Source organism: Chenopodium quinoa, unplaced genomic scaffold, assembly GCF_001683475.1.
Source record: "Chenopodium quinoa cultivar QQ74 unplaced genomic scaffold, ASM168347v1, whole genome shotgun sequence".
NCBI lineage: Eukaryota > Viridiplantae > Streptophyta > Magnoliopsida > Caryophyllales > Amaranthaceae > Chenopodium > Chenopodium quinoa.
The window spans coordinates 3,346,282-3,366,501 of NW_018744460.1; the positions used below are offsets into that span (position 1 = coordinate 3,346,282).

General features: G+C 40.6%; 1 protein-coding gene and 1 pseudogene across 1 annotated transcript; one reads left to right on the forward strand and one right to left on the reverse strand.

Moving 5' to 3' along the window:
- Window positions 1–4,964: 4,964 nt before the first annotated feature.
- LOC110697400 lies at window positions 4,965–7,852 on the reverse strand. The gene is made up of 3 exons (XM_021874777.1): window positions 7,402–7,852; window positions 6,684–6,793; window positions 4,965–5,522 (listed from the first exon to the last, which is right to left on the reverse strand). Exons 1-3 carry the CDS (start codon window positions 7,850–7,852, stop codon window positions 4,965–4,967), a joined length of 1,119 nt encoding a protein of 372 aa, XP_021730469.1.
- Window positions 7,853–10,609: 2,757 nt separating this feature from the next.
- On the forward strand, window positions 10,610–17,267 carry LOC110697325 (annotated as a pseudogene).
- Window positions 17,268–20,220: the final 2,953 nt, after the last annotated feature.

Below are 20,220 nucleotides of genomic sequence, written 5' to 3' on the forward strand. Positions count from 1 at the left end.
ACCAAGCTCAAGTACAGGCCCGAGAGTATACAACCTATCTCCCATCCTCTAGTAGGATTTGGAGGTGGAGTCGTCCATCCGATTGGTCAGGTTGACTTACCCGTCCGTCTAGGTGAGAAAGGTGAGGGCCGCCACATGGTCATTTGTTTTTTGGTTGTGGAAGAGCTTACTGCATACAACATGATCCTTGGGCACCCCACCCTTAATGAATCTAAAGCGGTTATCATTCCATCCCTTATGTTGCTCAAGTTTGAGAAGGATGACAAGACAGTCGATTCCATAAGAGGGGACCAAAGAATGGTCAGAGAATGTTACCTCACTGACATCAAAACAACGGTAACTTCAGACGGCCCCACTGGCAAGGGCATAGAAGAAGCGCCTGCCCAAGAGGCAGGCGGCAGGAAGAGAAAAGCCTCCGAGACGGAGATCAAGAAAAAGCATAAACAATAGAAATCACTGGCTGAGGAGCGGCCGGATGAATTCCGCCCTCAGCCAGCTGGGGAGCACGTAGATGTCGCCCTCGATGACAGTCGTCCTAACCGAACTGTTAAGGTAGGGACGACTTCTTTGACTGAACTTGGTGATGATCTTCGCCAACTATTAAAAGATTTCCAGGACATTTTTGCATTTGAAGTACATGAGATGCCAGGAATTAGTCCAGACCTGGCGGTACACAAACTAGCTATTGACCCAAAAAAGAAACCGGTACGACAGAAGAAAAGGCATCATGGTGAAGAAAGAAACCAGGCGGCCGCCGCCGAGGTAAAGAAGTTGCTTGATGCAGGATACATCCGGCATTGTTTCTACCCAGAATGGGTTGCAAATGTAGTGCTAGTCAAAAAGTCGAATGGTTCCTGGCGTATGTGTGTGGACTACACTGATTTGAACAAGGCATGTCCGAAAGACAGCTATCCTTTGCCAAAGATCGACAGCTTGGTCGACTCAACAGCCGGACATGCCTTGATGAGCTTCATGGACGCCTACTCAGGCTTTCACCAGATCCCTCTGTGGAAAAAAGATCAGGATAAGACTGCCTTTGTCACAGAGTAGGGACTCTATTGTTATACGGTCATGCCGTTTGGTTTGAAGAACGCCCCGGCAACCTTCCAAAGAATGATAAACACTGTGTTTTTTGAACAAATTGGAAGAAATGTGGAGGCGTACATTGATGATATGATTGTAAAGTCAAAACTCTAAATAGACCATCTGGCCGACCTCCGAGAAACCTTCGCCACACTCAGGCGGCACCGAGTCATGCTTAATCCAAAAAAGTGTGTCTTTGGAGTTGAGTCTGGGAAGTTTCTCGGATTTCTGATAAATCAAAGGGGAATAGAGGCAAATCCTGACAAGGTACAGGCGGTCATAGACATGCAGTCGCCTCGTACCGTCCGAGAGGTACAACGGCTAACAGGCTGCCTCGCAGCTCTCGGAGGGTTTCTCAGTCGGGCAGGCGACAAGTGCCTCTACTTTTTCCAGGCAATAAGAAAGAAAGTAAAATTTGAATGAGGGTCAGATGCTGAGTCGGCCTTCCAGAATTTGAAAGAACACCTGCACTCCCCGCCGAGGCTAGTTAGCCCCTTTCCAAAAGAAGTACTTACATGTATCTCGCAGTATCAGATCATGCCTTAAGTGTCGTCCTCTTAGCTGAAAGAGACGGCTGCCAACTCCCAGTCTACTTTGTCAGTCATGTCTTGAAGAATGCAGAGTTAAGGTACCCACTGGTGGAGAAATTTGGACTCGCCCTCTACATGGCAGTAAAGAAATTGAAGCCTTATTTCCTGGCACATCCGGTGGTCATATACACGGACCAGCCAATCAAACGGCCCCTGACGACCATGGAGTCGTCAGGACAAATGATCAAGTGGGCGATTGAGATCCAGAGCCTCGAGGTCACGTTTGAGCCAAGAAAAGCTGTGAAGGGGCAAGCCTTTGCTGACTTTATAGTTGAAATGACCCGGCCACCAGATTGTGAGGAAATTGATCAACTCTGGAAAGTCTATGTGGATGGGAGTTCCACAGCGAATGGCTGTGGGGCAGGTATTGTATGTCAATCGCCAGAGGGCGACAGGTATGAATATGCGCTTCGCTTCAAGTTTTAGGCATCAAACAACGAAGCCGAGTATGAAGCCCTTTTGGCTGGTATCCGCATGTGCAAAGCAGCCGGGGCAAAAAGGATAGCCGCTTGTTCAGATTCACAACTCATAGTCAGCCAGTACAATGGGGATTATGAAGCGACTCATCCGGCTATGGTTAAGTACCTAGAGGCAGTGAAACAGGCGGCAAGCTCGCTTGAAGATTTCCAGTTGACTCAGGTCCCAAGGTCCGAGAATAACCAGGTGGACGCCTTGTCCAAGCTGGCATCCTCGGCCTCATGCGACACCCCTAGAACTGTATTTTAGGAGGTAATGGAAAAACAGAGTATTGAGGAAAACAACATTGCAATCCTTGATATAAGTTCAACATGGATGGATGCCATTCGAGCCTACTTAACAGACGACATTTTGTCGGCTGATCACTATCAGGCGGTCCTAGTAAAGAAGCGGGCAACCAGTTTTGAAATGCACAAAGGAGAACTTTTCAAGAGAGGTCGCTTGCAACCTTTCCTGAAATGTGTTACCCCTGAGAGGGGTTGAGAGGTCCTAGAAGACCTACACTCTGGATATTGCACCTCTCACATAGGCGGTAGGTCGCTTGCTTAGAAAGTGAGGCGGCAAGGGTACTTCTGGCCGACTCTGGAGGCAGACGCCATGGATCTGGTTAAAATGTGTGACAAGTGCCAAAGGTTTGGCAAGTTAATTCATCATCCAGCTACAGATCTAACGGCTATCCACAGCCCAGTTCCATTTGCTAAGTGGGGCATGGATATTTTAGGACCCTATACGCCTGCATCAGGCGGAAGGAGATATATTCTGGTAGCAGTTGACTAATTCACTAAGTGGGTGGAGGCCGAGGCAGTCAGAGGCATCAAGACCAAGGATGTAATCTCCTTCATTTGGAGAAATGTGATCACTCATTTTGGAGTTCCTATGTCCATGGTTTTTGACAATGGTCCCCAGTTTGAGACGCCTGTTCTCAAAAATTGGTTGAGAGATCAAGGCATTGCCTACTGCTTTGCATCAGTCGGACGGCCGCAAGCAAACGGCCAGGTTGAGGCATTCAACAAAATCATCTCAGACGGTATAAAGAAGAAGATTGAAAAAGCAGACGGCCTATGGGAAGACGAACTATCACATGTTCTCTGGTCCATAAGGACGGCTGAAAAGGGAGCGACTGGAGAAACACAATACCTCCTAACATATGGGGCAGAAGCTGTCCTACCCATTGAGCACTATGAGCCGACCTTCCAAGTTATGCTGTATGATGAAGATGCAAATTGGGAAGCAATGCGACTGGCATTGGATTCTCTCCCTGAACGTAGGGGCAATGCTGCCCTACGACACGAAATATACCGCTTGAGAATGACTCGAGTCTATAACAGAAGAGTACACAGGCGCCCACTTAAAGTGGGGGACTTTGTACTAAGAAAGATGGAGTCAGTCGGCAGGGCCAACGAGTCAGGGAAACTAACTCCTAACTGGGAAGGGCCCTACCGAATCTATGAGGAAGTCAGGGACGACACCTATTGTTTGGAAACTCCAGAGGCCGACCCCTGCCTAGGACTTGGAATGTAGATAATTTAAAAAAATATTACTTTTGATGTAATTTTTTAAAGTTATTAATGAAATTTCCAAGACTGCCTTTTTTCATTATATTTATGTTTAAACTGTATTCCTCCTGTCCCAAGACAGGCGGATACCCTCCAAATTGTACCTAAAAAGAGGTACGCCTGTTTTCCCATTATACGGCTACCTCCTTTTATCAAGCCCGTCACCAAGCCGCTTGATTACATTAAATTCTTAAAACTAATACGACTTGTCCTAGTAAATAGCAGGCGTCCGACGACATGCCATTTGGATGATATTCGTCGCAGAGAGCAGGTCCCATTTGGGTGAAATAATGCTCTATAAACTAATTACACGGTCTCTATACGGCTGTCACCTAGACAACGTACCCGTTTTTGAGACAAAGATAACTCAACACTTTCTCAGCAAAGTGTCAGCAGTTGACATCTGCGTCGGATAACCGCCTGTATTACTTGGGATAGATACAGGGGGCATTTCTTGAGTTAATAAGTCAACCAAAATTGACGAATCAAAGGGAACATTCGGCCTCCGCCGAGTGATACCTCTACTACTCAAGCTCAGTAGCGACAGCGATTGATTAGCCCTTAGGCTAACTCATAGTCGCTCTCTTACACTTAGTCTGAAATTTTTAAACTAAGACTAAGTCAAACAATACTTAATAAATCAAGGAAACCTCTTGGTATGCGCCGAATGATTTCTAAGCCGTCTGGTAACCTATGAGAATTACCAGTCGTTCAGGGAAATGTTCTACTCAATTTCAAAATCAATCCAAGCAATATACAACAGTCACAGAGCTAGCCGACTGTTCTCTAAGAACTAGGCAGCCTGAAATGCATTCTCAGTTGGTTGTTTCAGTCGGTGCCTAACCACTACGACTAAATTTGGTTATGCCTGCTACTTGGATCCGATTGTCTATGGCCGACTGGTTACCCTTTGTTCAAAAAAGTACACCAGTCGTCCAGGGGCAAGTGCATTCGGCATCATGATTCGGCAGTCTAGCTAAAGAAGTTCAACATGGATACGACATACAAGCGGCTAACAAGTCACGTCATACTTGGCAAAAATTTTAGCAAAAACAACAAAAGATTGAATAGATAACAGCATATGTAACAAAAGACGACCTAACAGTCGCCACATCAATTAAAAGCCAGACAAAGCTGGCAAAGTTAAGTTAAAGCCAGAAAAGCTGGCAAAAAATATTCATAAGCCCCGGCCCCCTGGCCGGGTAAAGATACAAAAGTTACGGAACACAGGTCGGATCAAGTTTGAAGATATAAAAGCTTAAACAGTTGGCGGGACCTCGCCTTCAGCAACCGCCTTCTCTTGCTGGGGAGGGGACACTTGATTGCTCTGAACAGTTTCTTGCTCCTGTTCAGGCGCCTTTTTTGAAGATTCCCCTTCAGCCTCAGCAGCCACCACCTCCTCCTTAGAAGAAGAAAAAGACTCAGACTCCTCCTGGTCATCGCCTCGTCCCATGACCGCCTCGTCATGCTCTCGAGTGCAGGCGGTAAACTGGCTCCCCCATGTTGAGTAGTCGGTATTTGGATAGAGGCGGGCCCAGGTCATTTTCATGATGGCACTACAGTCTTCCATCATGTCGGCGACCAGGTCTTTCTTCTTCTCTTCAAACCTCGACTTATATTTTTGGGCTAGCTGCTTTTCTTGGTTGGCCAGGCGCTGCTTCAGGCGGGCGTTGCTGGTTTTCAGATCCCCCTCCGCCTTCATAGCCTCGTCATGGGCGTCAACCTTCCCCTGGTTCTCGGAGACTTTGAGCTTAAGCTCCTTTATCTTTTCTTTGGCCGCCTCCAAGTCGTCCTTGACTTGCTGATTCGCAGCCGCCTGTGCAAGTAATATGTCATTCATCAAGACTTCTGTTTAGGGTAAAAATACCCTATGCCGGATGGCCTAGTAGAATCATGACACGTGGCAGCCCACCAAAGGCCCAACGGGATCCAATCGGATGCTTCCACGTGGCATCAAAACCCTAATCAGGGAACATGTCTCCCCCACTATAAATAGAGGAATCCTCCTCATTTATTGGGCATTCAAAAAAAATCATAAATTCATACACAATACCCGAGCAATACTAATTGCAGAATCTCTCTGAATCAGTGAGAAAAACCTATTTACCTTCCGCACATTTACCCATCCGTAAATCATACTAACTTGATCATCGGAAGCGGAACTCCACCCAACCGGAGTTTCGTGGTTTTGCAGGTACAGAAGTCAGGCGCGCATACTCCGTATTGTAACTCTCTTGAGGGACTAAAAACACTCGAAACAACTTCATTTTGAAAAATAGAAAACATGGCCTTGTCCATGGCGGAGGCGGCGTGCTCTTTGGCAAATTTTACCTCTTTGTTCTTTTCCTGGATGGGTCGACAGAGACCGTGCACTCGCAGCATCGACTGATTAATGACAAACAAATACAGTCGGTTAGCAAAACAACCGACTTTCAAAGAAAAAGAAGTTGTAAAAAATTGAAGGATATCTCGGCTAGCAGGGCGAGGATGCCCTCCAGATTGAGGGTGCCGAACCCCCTCACCGTTTCCTTGTCTTGGGAGGAAACGGCCTGCAGCATGCTCTTGGCCATCGCAGAAATATCTGGCCGAGCAGGAGAACTGCCTGTTAAAAGGTGGATGATTAGTTAACGACTGATCAAGGAAGACAAGCTTTGAAGGAAGTAAGGAAAACAAAGTTACCATCAGACGCCTTCTCCTTGTTCTTCTCTTGAGGCCGTCTGTCCCTTTCCTATTGCAGCTTGGCCTTCTCCTTATATTTCTCTAAGGGGAGGTTGGCGGCAGGGAACGATCCAGGCTTGGCCGCCACATGTTTTCTGGAACAGGAAGGGGTGTTGGCGTCCCCAGCTGACTACTTCCTGACCTTGTCAGGAGGCGGCTGAGGTGTCGATGGGTCTTGCAAAAAAACAACACAGGCGGTAAAAATGATTCACCGAAAAACAAAAGACAAGGAGATTGGATTCAATCATAAAAGTCTTACCCCAGCCGACTGATTGGCTGGTGACTCCTCGGTTGGGCGCTTGCCGAAAACCGCCAAGCGGTACTGTGCTGCCGCTCTTTTTGAAGCTGTGACCTTCTCCATTGCTTCAGCTGCATAAAAAAATCGATTTAGAAAAATCAACAAGTGACAAAGTCAATACGAAAAACAGGCGGATAGCTACCTTCAGGCATTTCGGTACTAAGCCCACTGGCGGCCAAGTACGTCCCATCATACAACCAATTGTATTTGGGAACATATTTTTGGGGAACAAAAACCTATTTCCTAGATTCAGGGTCCGCCTGAATATCAACCTTAAACAAGCCGACGTCTAGGATTTCGCGCTTGGCCTTAGAAGGAACAGGCGGCAGGTCTTTGCCGGCTAAGAAAGGTGGATCCCTATTCCACCTGTTGTACTTGGCATTTTTGGCCTTGTCAGGGAAAGTGATGATGTAGAAGGTGGTCCGCCAGTCCTTCCACTTGTTCTCCTTACCCTGTGCCATGCATCCTACACCCGGCTACATAGCCGAGTATGTTAAACCAAGAATTAGGGGCCAGTTTCCACAGCCTAATCTGGTATCCGTCCAAAATGGCCTCGACGGCCGGGTGAAGAGGAAATCGAAGGCCGGCTTTAATAGCCGCCTCGTAACAACCAAAGCACTGGTCCTCATAGCTGAAACCAGGCGGCCAAACTACAGTATCCTCTCTATCGGGGACCGACACTCTCCAAATCTCTTCGTCATAACCTTCCGCCTTCCTTCAGGCACATGATGGAAATAAGGGGCGTAGAAGTCTCGGTGGGAAGCCATGGACTCGGCCCAGTCCTCCCCCATTTTCACACTCAAAGACTCTCTAGCTGTGTGAATTCTAGAGTACAGCTCTTCAGAGTCTAAAGAGTTCTGGCTCTCATTACTTGTGTCCGACTCGTCACTAGAGTCGGACGAATCGTTTGGCTTAGAAGGTCCAGCAGGAGCCGCCTCTGCCTCAGAGGACGACTCCACTGAATTATTTACAGCAGGAGCCGCCTCTTCCTCAGAGGACGACTCCCCAGAATCATTTAAATAAGGGTCTCCAGGAGTGCTTGGGGTACCGGATCTATGTTCAAGAAGGTCATAATGTGTATAAGAGCCGTCTGAATTAGTTACTCGGGCATTTCTCTTGACTCTTGCCATGGTGTCCTGCACAGACATGGAAACAGTCGGACGCTGTGCAAAGGACAGGGGTGGTTCTAGAAAGGTGGAGTCGGCACTCCTAGTCCTAGATTCAGCCGTCCCCGGTGACCGACTGATCAACAACCTAGGTCGTGCCGAGTGCCTTTGAGACACCATACTTTGTAAAATAAAAGAGGAAAAAGATTCAAAGAGTGGATGTTTACCTGAAGTTGAAAGTTGAAGTAGACCGAAAGTAGGCGTCCGAAAAGAAAGAAAGCGACGGGGTACGACTGCTCCGTAAAAGCGCAAAAATAGCTGGGATCCGAAAGATCTCTTTTCAGAAGCAATGTGAACAAATGTGAACAAATGACTTGTTGACCAGCCTTATTTATAGGGGAAGATAAGGACGGATGGGGTGTTCACGCGAACGTACCTTGAATATATATGATCTCAAAATTGTCACGACTAAATAAAATCACTCACTTGAAAACCTCCTACAAATAAAAATTACAAAGAGGAATTAATACATGTTCCACACAAATTTCCAGCAATATATACACTCATTAAATCACTCATAAACCCTCTAAAATAAGCTGAATTTTTTTTAAAACCCTTACTTTTATCCTCAATTAATGGGTAATTAAAAATCCTTTCAAGAAACATAATTATAATCATTATATAAAAATTTCAGCTTTATTAAATCATGAAATTTTTTTGTAATTATGTTTAAAAATATCTAATTTAATAGTTTCAATCACTTACAATCAATTTCCATCAATACACATTAATTTAGAAACCCAGGGTTTTCAATTTATGGCTTTTTAATTCAAAACCAAATCTGAAAATTTATATATATCATACCTATTATTAAACATCATAAAAATCATCACAAACCCAAAAACAATAATTAGATTTAGGGTAAATTTAATTAAAAATCAAAATAATAATTTTTTTAAGGTGTGCGCACAGCACCACCGCAGCAAGGCTGCTGCTGCGCCTGCCGGTCGGTGCTGTTGCTGCTGACGCACGCTGGTGGTGGCTGTGGTGGTGGTCGGTCGGTGTTGGTGTGTGTGGGTGGTGATTGAAACAAAAATAAAAATAAAGGGGAGGGAAAAAATTAAGGGAAGAAGAAAATAAGAGGAAAGATAATTTACCTTTGGGTAAAGTTTGATTTTTGCTCATATGATGGGTATTTATACCCCCTCTCAATAATCCTCCTACTTAAAATTCCCTTACTACCCTTAATGATCTCTTTCCTAATCAAACTAGTATTTTGACTTTCTTTAAAAACTTGTTGACTTTAAAATTTCCTTTTATAAAATGATATGCCCCAAAGTTTCCAAATAATGAAATAAAATATTTTCAAAATTGTAAATAATTAAAAATAAACTTTTAATTAAAATAATTTTTTTAAAATTAATGAAACACCATAAATAATTCATTTCGAATTATTTAAATACTTTACAAAATACTTATTTAAGTTAAAATACGTATAAAAATACAGGGTATTATACTTATCAATACCAAAAAGCAGGCCAAAATCATTTTCACATTGAGCAAGCGTTGAAACAAGCTTGAAGCTATAAGACATGTGCACACAATTCAGTTTTAGAAAATATGCTCATGATTTCAATAAAATGGTCCCGGAACCACTATTTTTATCTAACACTCTGATACGAACTGAAGCGACTCCGCAAGTTGAATAACTTCTCCAACTTCGTATTTAGTCTTTTTCACATAAGAATCATGCACTTCAATTTCATCTTTCATCACATCGATATTTTTTTGTGGTGCAACTCCCTTGTCATAGAGGTCAAGTCACTCCTCTATTTGTTCACGTATCTTTTCACCAAAAACTGGATCGACAAAAGAAATATTAATTGTAAGCAGAGAAAATAAGTTGCAACCAAAACATGAGAAACAGTCTATACGAGAGGCAATAGAGCACTTGTTTACAAGATATCGAGCCATCCTCCGCTTATTACGAGAAGATGCACAACCAATAAAAGATGAATGAAATATCATACCATGTTTTGGTGTGTTTCTTTGTGTTTTTAGGATCAAAATACCATGCTGACTGAGATATTTTGTTGATTTATTTACATAAATGTCACTGAATAAATGATTTTTGTTTATCACGATAATTAACTTGGACTCACTCAGAAACCCAAAAAAATGACATGGGCAAGTAAGAGTCCTACTAGTCGCATAGTCCCTATATGAATTTTTTGCATATAGGAGGGCAAAAGTGAAAAAGCGTTGTGGTTTGACATCGAGAATGATACTTTTTATAGTTCTAGTGGTACATTATTTGTACTACTCCCTCTGTCCCTTATTTTTTGCCCCATTTGACTTTTCACGGTTTTCAAGACATGTCTTCAAACGCATATCTCCATTTCTATACGCGTAAAAATTATAAAAATTTGATATTAATAAACTATACAATGAGACAATTCTAACAAGATCTCACATGAATATATTATTAATAATAAATCAATGAGAATTCATGGTCAAAGTTTTAAAAGTTTGACCCATATTTTTACAATGGGGCAAAAATTGAGGGAAAGAGGGAGTATTATGCATGTATATTGTACCATTATATTTTAGTAGTACTATTATATCTCACAATAGTATAATATTTTGATGTACCATTTACATACTTATTTGTACTATTAGAATAATATTTATACCACAACTTTTTTTTTTGAAACAAATCAATTTATTAATAAAAAGTCATCCGACATCTACAAATGAAATCTAAATTAACAAATACATAAAATTGAATCAAATTAGGGTTTCCTTCATCAAAGCTACGATCGTTGAAAAGATCTTGCACTGTGGTACATCTCTCGCACACATCGCTGGAATATACAGCCTTTTCGGAGAGACGGTCTAACGATTTGTTGTAGCCGTAAGGATAATTTCCATCTGATTCGTTTGAACGCATTTGAAAACTTCACAACCGTTGCGATCCCGAACCAATCTTTACCAACGAACTGACAATAGGGCAAAAGATGATTACCTTTTGATAAACCCTAACACACAAACAAACCCTAAAACAAACAATTAAACTAACAAAAACTAACGACTCCACCACAGGGAGACACTCCACCATAGGGAGATGGACGAATATCTACACTACTCGTGTAGATTTATTGAAATCTAAATTGCAAAACTAAAGAAAATTAAGGGAAAAGGGTCAGCCTAAACGACTAAGATCTTGGAGTAACCCTAAAGGAGAGGAAGAGAGAAGAAAAGAGGAGAGGCGAGATTTTTTTTAAAACTTAACTACAAGTTTATACCACAACATTTAATGGTACTTTATACTCCCAGTACAACTTCAACTTTATTACTACATTGCATATAGGACCTATGCGTCAGACCTTCTCCGGCCAGTAATGAAGCAACTTGAGCTGGCACTATAGCACTGGCAGGTTACACCTTCGATGCTAAGACAAGAACCTTCGAACATTGTCACGTTTCTCTTTTTCATTTAATTTAGACATTTACCTTTTTTAGCACCTACTCCAAACTTCACTTCCTGATTCTATTCATTTTCACAGCCAACCAATCGACAGCCTGCCTCACACCTTCTACTCAGTCGCAGTCACACCCCTCTTTCTCTCTCCTCCACTACGCCACAACCATGTCAGTCTGCTGCTGCGGCGTCGAATGCGTCGTAATCATTGGCTTTTCCAGATGGCTTGGAAGCGCTGCACATACGTCGGCTCCAATGACAGCGCTGCATGGCCATCTGCAACCCCAGATGAATTCGAGGCAGTTCCCCGCCTTTGCCGTGTCATCCTCGCCGTTTACGAACCAGACATCCGTAATCCCCAGTTCGCCCCACCTGGTGGGTATCGACTCAACCCAGATTGGCAGTTATAAAGCGAGTAACGTATGAGCAAACTGAAGGCCGTGCTCCGCCTTACATTATCTATGCTGACCACCAGCACCGTGAGATCGTGCTCGCTATTCGCGGGCTTAATCTGATTAAAGAGTCGGATTATAAGCTACTGCTTGATAATCGGCTTGGAATGCAGATGTTTGATGGTGGGTATGTGTATCATGGGTTGTTGAAATCGGCGATTTGGTTGCTCAATAGGGAGTCAGAGACGCTGAAGAAACTGTGGGTGGATAATGGAAGGTGTTATAAGATGGTTTTTGTTGGGCATTCTTTAGGGTCTGGTGTTGCTGCTTTGTTGGCTGTTGTTGTTGTGAATCATGGTCATAAACTTGGGGGGATTCCGCGGAATCTTGTTACTTGTTATTCGATTGCTCCTGCGAGGTGTATGTCGCTTAATCTTGCTGTTAAGTATGCTGATGTTATTCACTCTGTCATACTTCAGGTCAGTACTATGATAAGATCTTGTAATTTCATTACTTTGACTTATTTTTGCTGTTACTTTGAAGATGTTGAATTTATTGGTAATAATTGTTTCGGAATTTTCGTTTGATACCCGTGTTGGATCATTGATACTTATGGGTGTTGAATTTTTTGACTGAGTTTAATTAGGGAAGGGATTCTGTCATATATCAGTGTCTAGTGTCTGTTAGCAAGTACTTGTCAAAAACACATAAATCAGAGATTATGGTAATTAGGATAGGGATCATTCTTCAGAAATTGTGCTTTATGTCTGATAATAATGGTAAATTGGGCTAATCTATATAGCTCAATTGTTGCTACTCGGACCCTTCATTAACCTCAAGTGTGGTGTAGGATAGCCAATACTCAAGACATGAGTATGAATTGATAATCCATTTTGTACTAATTACATGGAAACCTTTCTTCAAACAGCCGAGTATGAGTAACATAAGGGGTGATTATAGATCTAATTAGTAATGGACTAATGGTATGGTATGAGTAACTAACCGTTGACATTGATGGGAAAGGTCAATCTAAATGATTTGATAACGAAACCTTTAGGACTAGTGTTGTTATTGTTCTTCATATTAGTTGGTCTAGTAACTCAACCACATTCAAGCAACCTGGGTCAAGTGGAAGCCCTTCTACTCTTCCCCGTGGCTTGGAGGACTTAGGTGGAGTTGGCTTTTGGTTATCTCTACAGATATTTGTGTTGCATCTTACATGCTTGCTATACTAACTCCTTTAAAAGCCCGACTTGTGATCATTCCTCAATCTGTTCTTTGTAACCTCTCTTAGTTAGTGAATTTGTCCTCTCTATTGATGTAGGATAAATTTATTGCCAGCTTGTCAGCTTACAGATCAACCCGATAGTCATCCATTAGAATGTTAGGTTTTCAATTGTGGACCAGTTAGTCTTGGAGTTGTCTTATGGCTGCTTGTTATAGTAATCTTTTGATCCTTCCTTCAGTTGGTAGCTCTCGCCCATTCAATAAGCATGCCCTCATCAGATGCTAAACTGAAGCTATTAATTTCCCTTGTTTTGTGCTTATCTAGTTGCTTTATATTTAAATGAATTTATATATATTTACAAAGTACTTCTAAGCTATTAGATGGGAAAATGTTAAATTTCACTAGTGACCTGACAACATCACCAAATTTATGCTCTTATCCAGGATGACTTTCTACCCAGAACAGCCACTCCATTAGAAGATATTTTCAAGTCAATTTTCTGGTTAGTCTTATTTCCTTTTTTTTTTTTTTTTTTAATTGAGCATTGGAAAAAAAGGAACTCCCTCTTGAATTTACTACAGAATCAGTGATCTGTAAAGCAGTGAGTTTGTTATTTATATCAATCTCTCAAACCAGGCCTTAAATGCTTTCAACAGCTTGCCCTGTTTGATGTTTTTGATTTGCTTGAGGGACACCTTCATCCCTGAAGAAAGGAAGCTTAGAGATCCAAGAAGACTATATGCTCCTGGACTAATGTACCATATTGTAGAAAGGAAATTTTGCAGGTAAGAGCAGAGTTGTGTTGTTCTGGTTATTTTCTCATGTTAGGATTGAATCCTAAATTCCTAATGTTTTAAGAATCTCATATTACACTATTACAGGCAGTATGGAACTATATTAGCTAGATTTTCTTGTAAACCACCTTCATATCCATATTAAGCCTGTAAAAAGTGCTTGGAGCAGTAGCAATGCCTTTTTGTTTTTTTAATACTTTTGAAATCAATCCAGCTTTTTCATTGCATAGATATGTCATTTGGAGGATCTCTTAATCTCTTTCATGGTTGTAAATCTTGGTGTTTGCCACTTAGGAGCTGAGATGCCAGTCATATAAACATTAAGTGTCTCTATTACTCCTTCCAGGGTGTATTTTTTTGGTGTCATTATTACAAAATAATCTTCCCATGATGAAGTTTCTTTTCATAGTTTTAGAATTTTTTTCAGTTTTGTAATAGATGCTACATAGAGAAGTGGCACATCATTCAAGATAGCTAGAGAGGAAGCAATGCACCACCTTTTGGCATGTTATTCTCGCTTCTTACCCTCAGAATCAAAAGTGGAGATGGCCTATGATAAGGAATTGCCACTGCAACAAGCACTTTTTACAAGCTTAGATGTCCCTCTTCCCAGCTTCCAGTGCTTGGGAATTTGCGTATGCTTTTGTGATATAAAACAACAAAGCTCTGATAGTTTGCCACAAAACCATGCAAATAACTTGTGATTGTTGCTATTTTATTTTTTTTGTGAATCCCCTAGAGTATGTGTGGGATTGACAGAAAATAAAAGTAAGATTTTTTTATTTGTTATTTCTTACAGAAAAATCCCACCCTCCTAGCTCCCCTCCCTCAAAAAAATAAAGAAAAAAGCTCAGAATATCTTAAGTGCAAGAACTAAGACCTTTTTTTAATGCAATTGAAAAAGGCATCACATTTTAATCCACAGATCCTACCAAAACCAACTTAATGAATTCTCCAGGCACTGTATTATTGCAAAACTAGTCTTTTACCTGAAGCTCAGACTAGTATTTATAAGAAAATGCCTTTGTATTTATTTGGTAAATTTACATATACAAAACTTTACGTATTATAAATTCAATATTTTAGAAACATAAATATATCAAGATCTACTCATTTTAGGTATTTTGTTAAGGTTTTATTAAAAGTAGGTATTTTTATGCTACAGAGCAACTAATATTTTGTAGAACTTATTTCCCCCAAAGGTGATATTTTAAAAATGATTTTGGCTGGAAAATCTGTGAGGGGAGATTATCATGTGTTAGTATGTCAGCTTTGGTACTTGGTGGTATGCTTAACTCTTTCATCTATATGTTTTCTTCTCGAGTTTGAACATCTTTGTTGATTGTTATGTTCCTTAAAGGTTGACATGCTTCCTGTGTTTTCTTTATCTTTTTTTATATCCAAAGAGGTGATAATCAGTATGGAGTTGGAGTACCTCTTGCATGGGGGGAGTGAGAGTTTGACTATTTTTGCTTAATTTTGATTTCCTTACTATCTGGTTATTCGAGGTAAAGTCATATACATTAATGATAATTGGTTCTTTGCAGATATATGTTGTGTACTGTACAGGATTCTGTTATAAGATTATAACCCAAAGTCCCTAACCCACAAATATGTTTGAATCCCTGCTCAATCATTTTATGCTTTCATGCAATTTACTGAATTCTGCATCTTTTCAGTAGCATAATTGTAGAAATAGACTTGCTAAATGTTGTTTACATAAGCTTGGGTTTTAAATATCAAAATTTTCAGATGTGGAAGGTTTCCTCCCGAAGTCAGAACTGCTATTCCTGTTGATGGAAGGTTTGAGCATATTGTGCTGTCCTGTAATGCTACATCTGATCATGGGATTGTGTGGATCGAAAGAGAAGCAGAGAAAGCTTTACTAGTAAGTTAATTCACACCTGAATTGAGATCTTTAATATACTAGGGGTCCTATGATGTGACTGTATGGAGTCTAAGAATTTTCTTCAATGTTCTCATCTTTAGACCCGAACACGTGCTCTTACTAATGCAAAAGCAAAATTTCACTTTTACCAAAGTTTGGTGTTTAATAAAAAAAGGCGGAAAAGATGGTGAATCGGGGAATCAACAATCAAGTAAGAATTGTCATTTGATGAAAGTTCACGTCTTGGGTTGAAATACTTGTATGTGTATGAGGGGGGTAGGTAAAGCATCAGATGCCTTTTTTCTTGGTTATCTTATGGTATATGCTTGTAAAGCTTGGTATGTACTTTCTGATCTCTTGATGCTAACTTGCTGACATGTGTTAACTGTTAAATCTTTTGGAAGATCTCCAAAAAAGGAATGGTATCATTGTGAACCCTGTATATGTGGGGAATAAACAAGCATGAGCATTTGTGATACTCCATAATATGTTATTTTCCTCTGAGACTTACGTAGGGAAGCTTTTTTGGACTAGTCCTGGCTCCCGAGTAACATGCGGTTAATGGTGCTTGGGTGGATGACAAAACACGATTTTGGATTTCCTAAACCAAATTTTTAAATTGCCAAGTGTAGAGGTAGATTCCTAATGGTGTAGTTTTTGAAGATCTGGAAATGCTTCCCGGAGCTATAGGTAGCAGCATCACCTAATTTGCCAGTAAAAACTGTACCATTCACCTATTAATTCACCATTTTCGATTCACAGTTTAATGGATTGATGAAATGATATTGGACTAGCTTAGGTTGTAAGTCTTGTAACGCATTGGCTTTGCGCTAACATTGTATTTTAGTAATTTAACATCACATTTGAATAAAAAGTATTGGTATTATTTTTAATCGGTTGCTGTAGATAGTATTAAATTAAATTATCTGTTCTTGTTTAAAGGTGAGAGTAGTGCATGCTCCTTACAGTTGTTTCAGTTTTCCAACAAAAGGAAATGCTCACCTTTCTTATAATGGAGAGGATTGTAATGTCTGTAAATCTAACATACGTTAAAGAAAAATCAAATCTAAAACTTTACTGTCTTCTTTTTACAGAGGATGAAAGACAGCAGCACAGAGACTGTAATTAGTCCGCCAAGTGTGCAGAGATTTGAGAGGTTGCAGACAATTGAAAAAGAGCACAAGGATGCTTTGGAAAGAGCTGTAAGTCTGAAGGTGCCTCATGCTGTATCTTTGGAGAAAGAACTTGAGAAGCCGGTGTCCCTCGAGGAGGGAGCTGTACGTTCATCGGAAGATAAGCCAACAGAGGAGTCCTCAAGACCCCTACCAAGATCGATTGGTGAGAGAGCTACTTGGGACGAATTAGTATAGAAGCTCTTTAAAAAGTCAGAAGCTGGAGAAATGAATTTACACAGAATTGAAGGTGCTTCAAAGTCACCAGGCTCCCAAAATTCTTAATATTTGACCAATGCACTATCTATATTGTTTTTGCCATGAATTTGTAAATTGTTTCATGTACATTGCATAGCCTTGAATGATTGTATAATTGTTAACGATTGTAGACTGTATAAGTGTATATTAATAGTGAGAACACGACTATCCTTGTGAATGTTGTCTTCATTCAATTTTTGACTCGTGCAGCATTTGGCAATGTGAATGCTTGTTAACTTATTTCTTCCAACTTCTCAGTTCACTGCCCTTTCCCAATCCACTATAGTATGTGGTGTAGCTTTCTTCTTCCCATAAAAATTAGATGATATTACTGTTGTGTACACTCGATTGACATTAGTTTGACTGTATATCGCTCAGCTGTAGGGTAACATTTTAATCAATCTGAAGTAATTTTAACCTACAATTGTAAAGTAACTGAACTTCCTACCTATAGTTGGTTGCTAAAGATCTTTAATAGATGTATGAATGTATCAATCCAATTTTCACAATGAGCGGAGCAAAAATGGGGGATTTTTTTTTTTATCAACTAGTTTAGGACTTGGTCATGTACGGTAAGTCCAAAACAAATTATACATTAATTATATAGCTATATAACAAACATTATAATTAAAAAAAATATCAAAGATATGCAATGAATATCGGAGACCTAATTAATTATGAATAATTCAAAACGTAAACATATAGTGATTAAATAAAGTAAAAATATAAATAAAATAGAATAGTGAACTAAAGGTAGTTGATCACCAATCGCTCTAAAAGTGTTTCAATTTATCTAATTTATTTCATAGAGTATTTAAGCAAGATACATATAGAGTCCAAAACTTGTGATTATGTTAGCAATGTCTAGTCCAATTTCATCATTAACTCAAGCAAATATCTCGTCAAAAAATCCATTGTCCAATTCACATTCAACATCAGTCGTCAATCTCTGAATTGAAGCAAATGAACCAATTTAATCGTCAGGTTAAGAATAAACTTAATTGCTAGTTTAGCAATATAGGCATAGTATCATATTGAGGCTGACCCCAGTTAATCTCCGTGATAAACAAATTTCGTTTATCACGGAGTAAAACCACTACCTCCAGTAGCGATTTTACTCATTTTCACCGCAAAAATTACACTTTTGTCTTTGTGATAAACAAATTTTGTTTATCACGGAGATAACTTGTATTTTCTCATATCATATTTGTTAAAAAAAACAAAATAATAGTGCATGATAATAATTAAGACTCCTATTTCAAGTAGAATATATAATAAAAAGAGGATTTTTTTTTACTTGTAATTAACTTTAGGCCCCAATAGTACTTCATATGATATAGACAAGTAGTTATGAAAATCCCCCGTAAAAAAAAAAGAAAGAAAAAAAAGTAGTTATGAAAATGCAAAAAGTTGAAAACATCGACAACTAAATTGAATACCAAATATCTCTGACAATGTAATAGAAGTTGTAATAAGATTGAAAATAAGCATTTATTCTTGCAAAGGAGTATGAAAATAAGCATTTATTCTTGCAAAGGAGTATGAAAATAAGCATTTATTCTTACACTATCAATATAACTTGACAACTCGAATGCTCGTTCAAATAATCTTGCATTTGTTTGAGTAGTAGGGTAACCAGGCGGCGGAGGCCGGATGGTCCCCTTGGTTCGCCAAGTGTTGCTTGGCTATTTACTCAAAGGGTGTTATCATAGTAGGAGTAGTGGTTTGAGAGTTCCTGTTTGCCAAAAAACAGACGGACTCATCATACCTTTTAGATTCCATACTAAGTATGAGAGAGTGACTATGAGTTACCCTTAGGAGTGACTCAGTCTTCGTCACATTGGCTTGGGTAGTAGAGAAATCAGGCGGCGGAGGCCGGCTGTTCCCCTTGATTCGCCAATGTTTGTTGACTATTAACCCAAGGAGAGGTGACCTAGTAGGAATAGTGGTTAGAGTGCCCCTATTTGCCAAAAAAACAAGCGGGCCATTCAAACGTTTTAGTTTCCATACTAAGTCTGAGGGAGTGACTATGAGTTAACCTTGGGGTTACCCAGTCGCCAATTTTTGTTGGTTATTAACTCAAGAGGTACCCCCTGTACTTATCCCAAATAATACAGACGGTCATCCGACTTAAATGTCAACTGCTAGCACTTGTTTATCCTTGTCTCAAAACGGCTACGTGGTTGTCCTTGAGGACAGTCGTTTAGGTGCCGTGTACTCAGTTTATAGAGCATTATTCCACCCAAAAGGGAGTTGCTCTTTGCGACGAATCTCATCCGAAGGATGTCGCCGAACGCCTGCTATATTGTTGGGACATGTCGTATTAGTTTAAAATTCAGAGCATGATCAGGCGGCAAGGTGCCTGGGCTGATCATGGAGAGTAGTCGTCTGTTCGTCCAGTCGGCATGCCCCTCAATTGGTTCAAAATGGAGAGTAGTCGTCTGCTATTTGAGCAGGCAGCGTGCCCCTCTGTTTATATAAATGAAGCAAATTTGCAAGTTTTATTAATAGCTCTCGGCAATTACATCATTTAAAAATAGAACCTCTTTAAATTATCTACATTCCAAGTTCTAGGTAGGGGTCGGCCTCTGATGTTTCCAGGCGATAGGTGTCGTCCCTGACCTCCTCATAGATTCGGTAGGGCCCTTCCCAGTTGGGAATTAATTTGCCTAACTCATTGGCCCTACCGACTGCTTCCATCTTCCGTAGTATAAAGTCTCCCACCTTGAGTGGGCGCCTGTGAACTCTTTTGTTATAGGCCCTTGTCATCCTCAAGCGGTAGATTTCATGGCGTAGGGCTGCATTACCCCTACATTCTGGTAGTGAATCCAATGCCAGTCGCATGGACTCTCAATTGACTTCTTCGTCATACAACATTATACGAAGAGTTGGCTCATAGTGTTCAATGGGTAGAACAACCTCTGCCCCATTGGTTAGGAAGAATGGAGTTTCTCCAGTCTCCCTTTTCTCAGTCGTCCTGATGGCCTAGAGAACATGCGATAGTTCGTCTGCCCATAGGCCGCCTGCTCTTTCAATCTTCTTTTTGATACCGTCTGAGATGATTTTATTGAAAGCTTCTGCCTGGCCGTTTGCTTATGGTCGTCCGACTTATGCAAAGCAGTAGGAGATACCTTGGTCCCCCAGCCAATTTTTGAGAACAGGCGTCTCAAACTGGAGAC

Coding starts and splice junctions, on each gene's coding strand:
- LOC110697400 (XM_021874777.1), bottom strand. CDS start 7,852: ATGGCAAGAGTCAAGAGAAATGCCCGAGTAACTAATTCAGACGGCTCT. Junction 6,794..7,401: donor GACGAAGAGATTTGGAGAGT/GTCGGTCCCCGA, acceptor TTTTTTATGCAG/CTGAAGCAATGGAGAAGGTC. Junction 5,523..6,683: donor CAGCCAATCAGTCGGCTGGG/GTAAGACTTTTA, acceptor TTACTTGCACAG/GCGGCTGCGAATCAGCAAGT.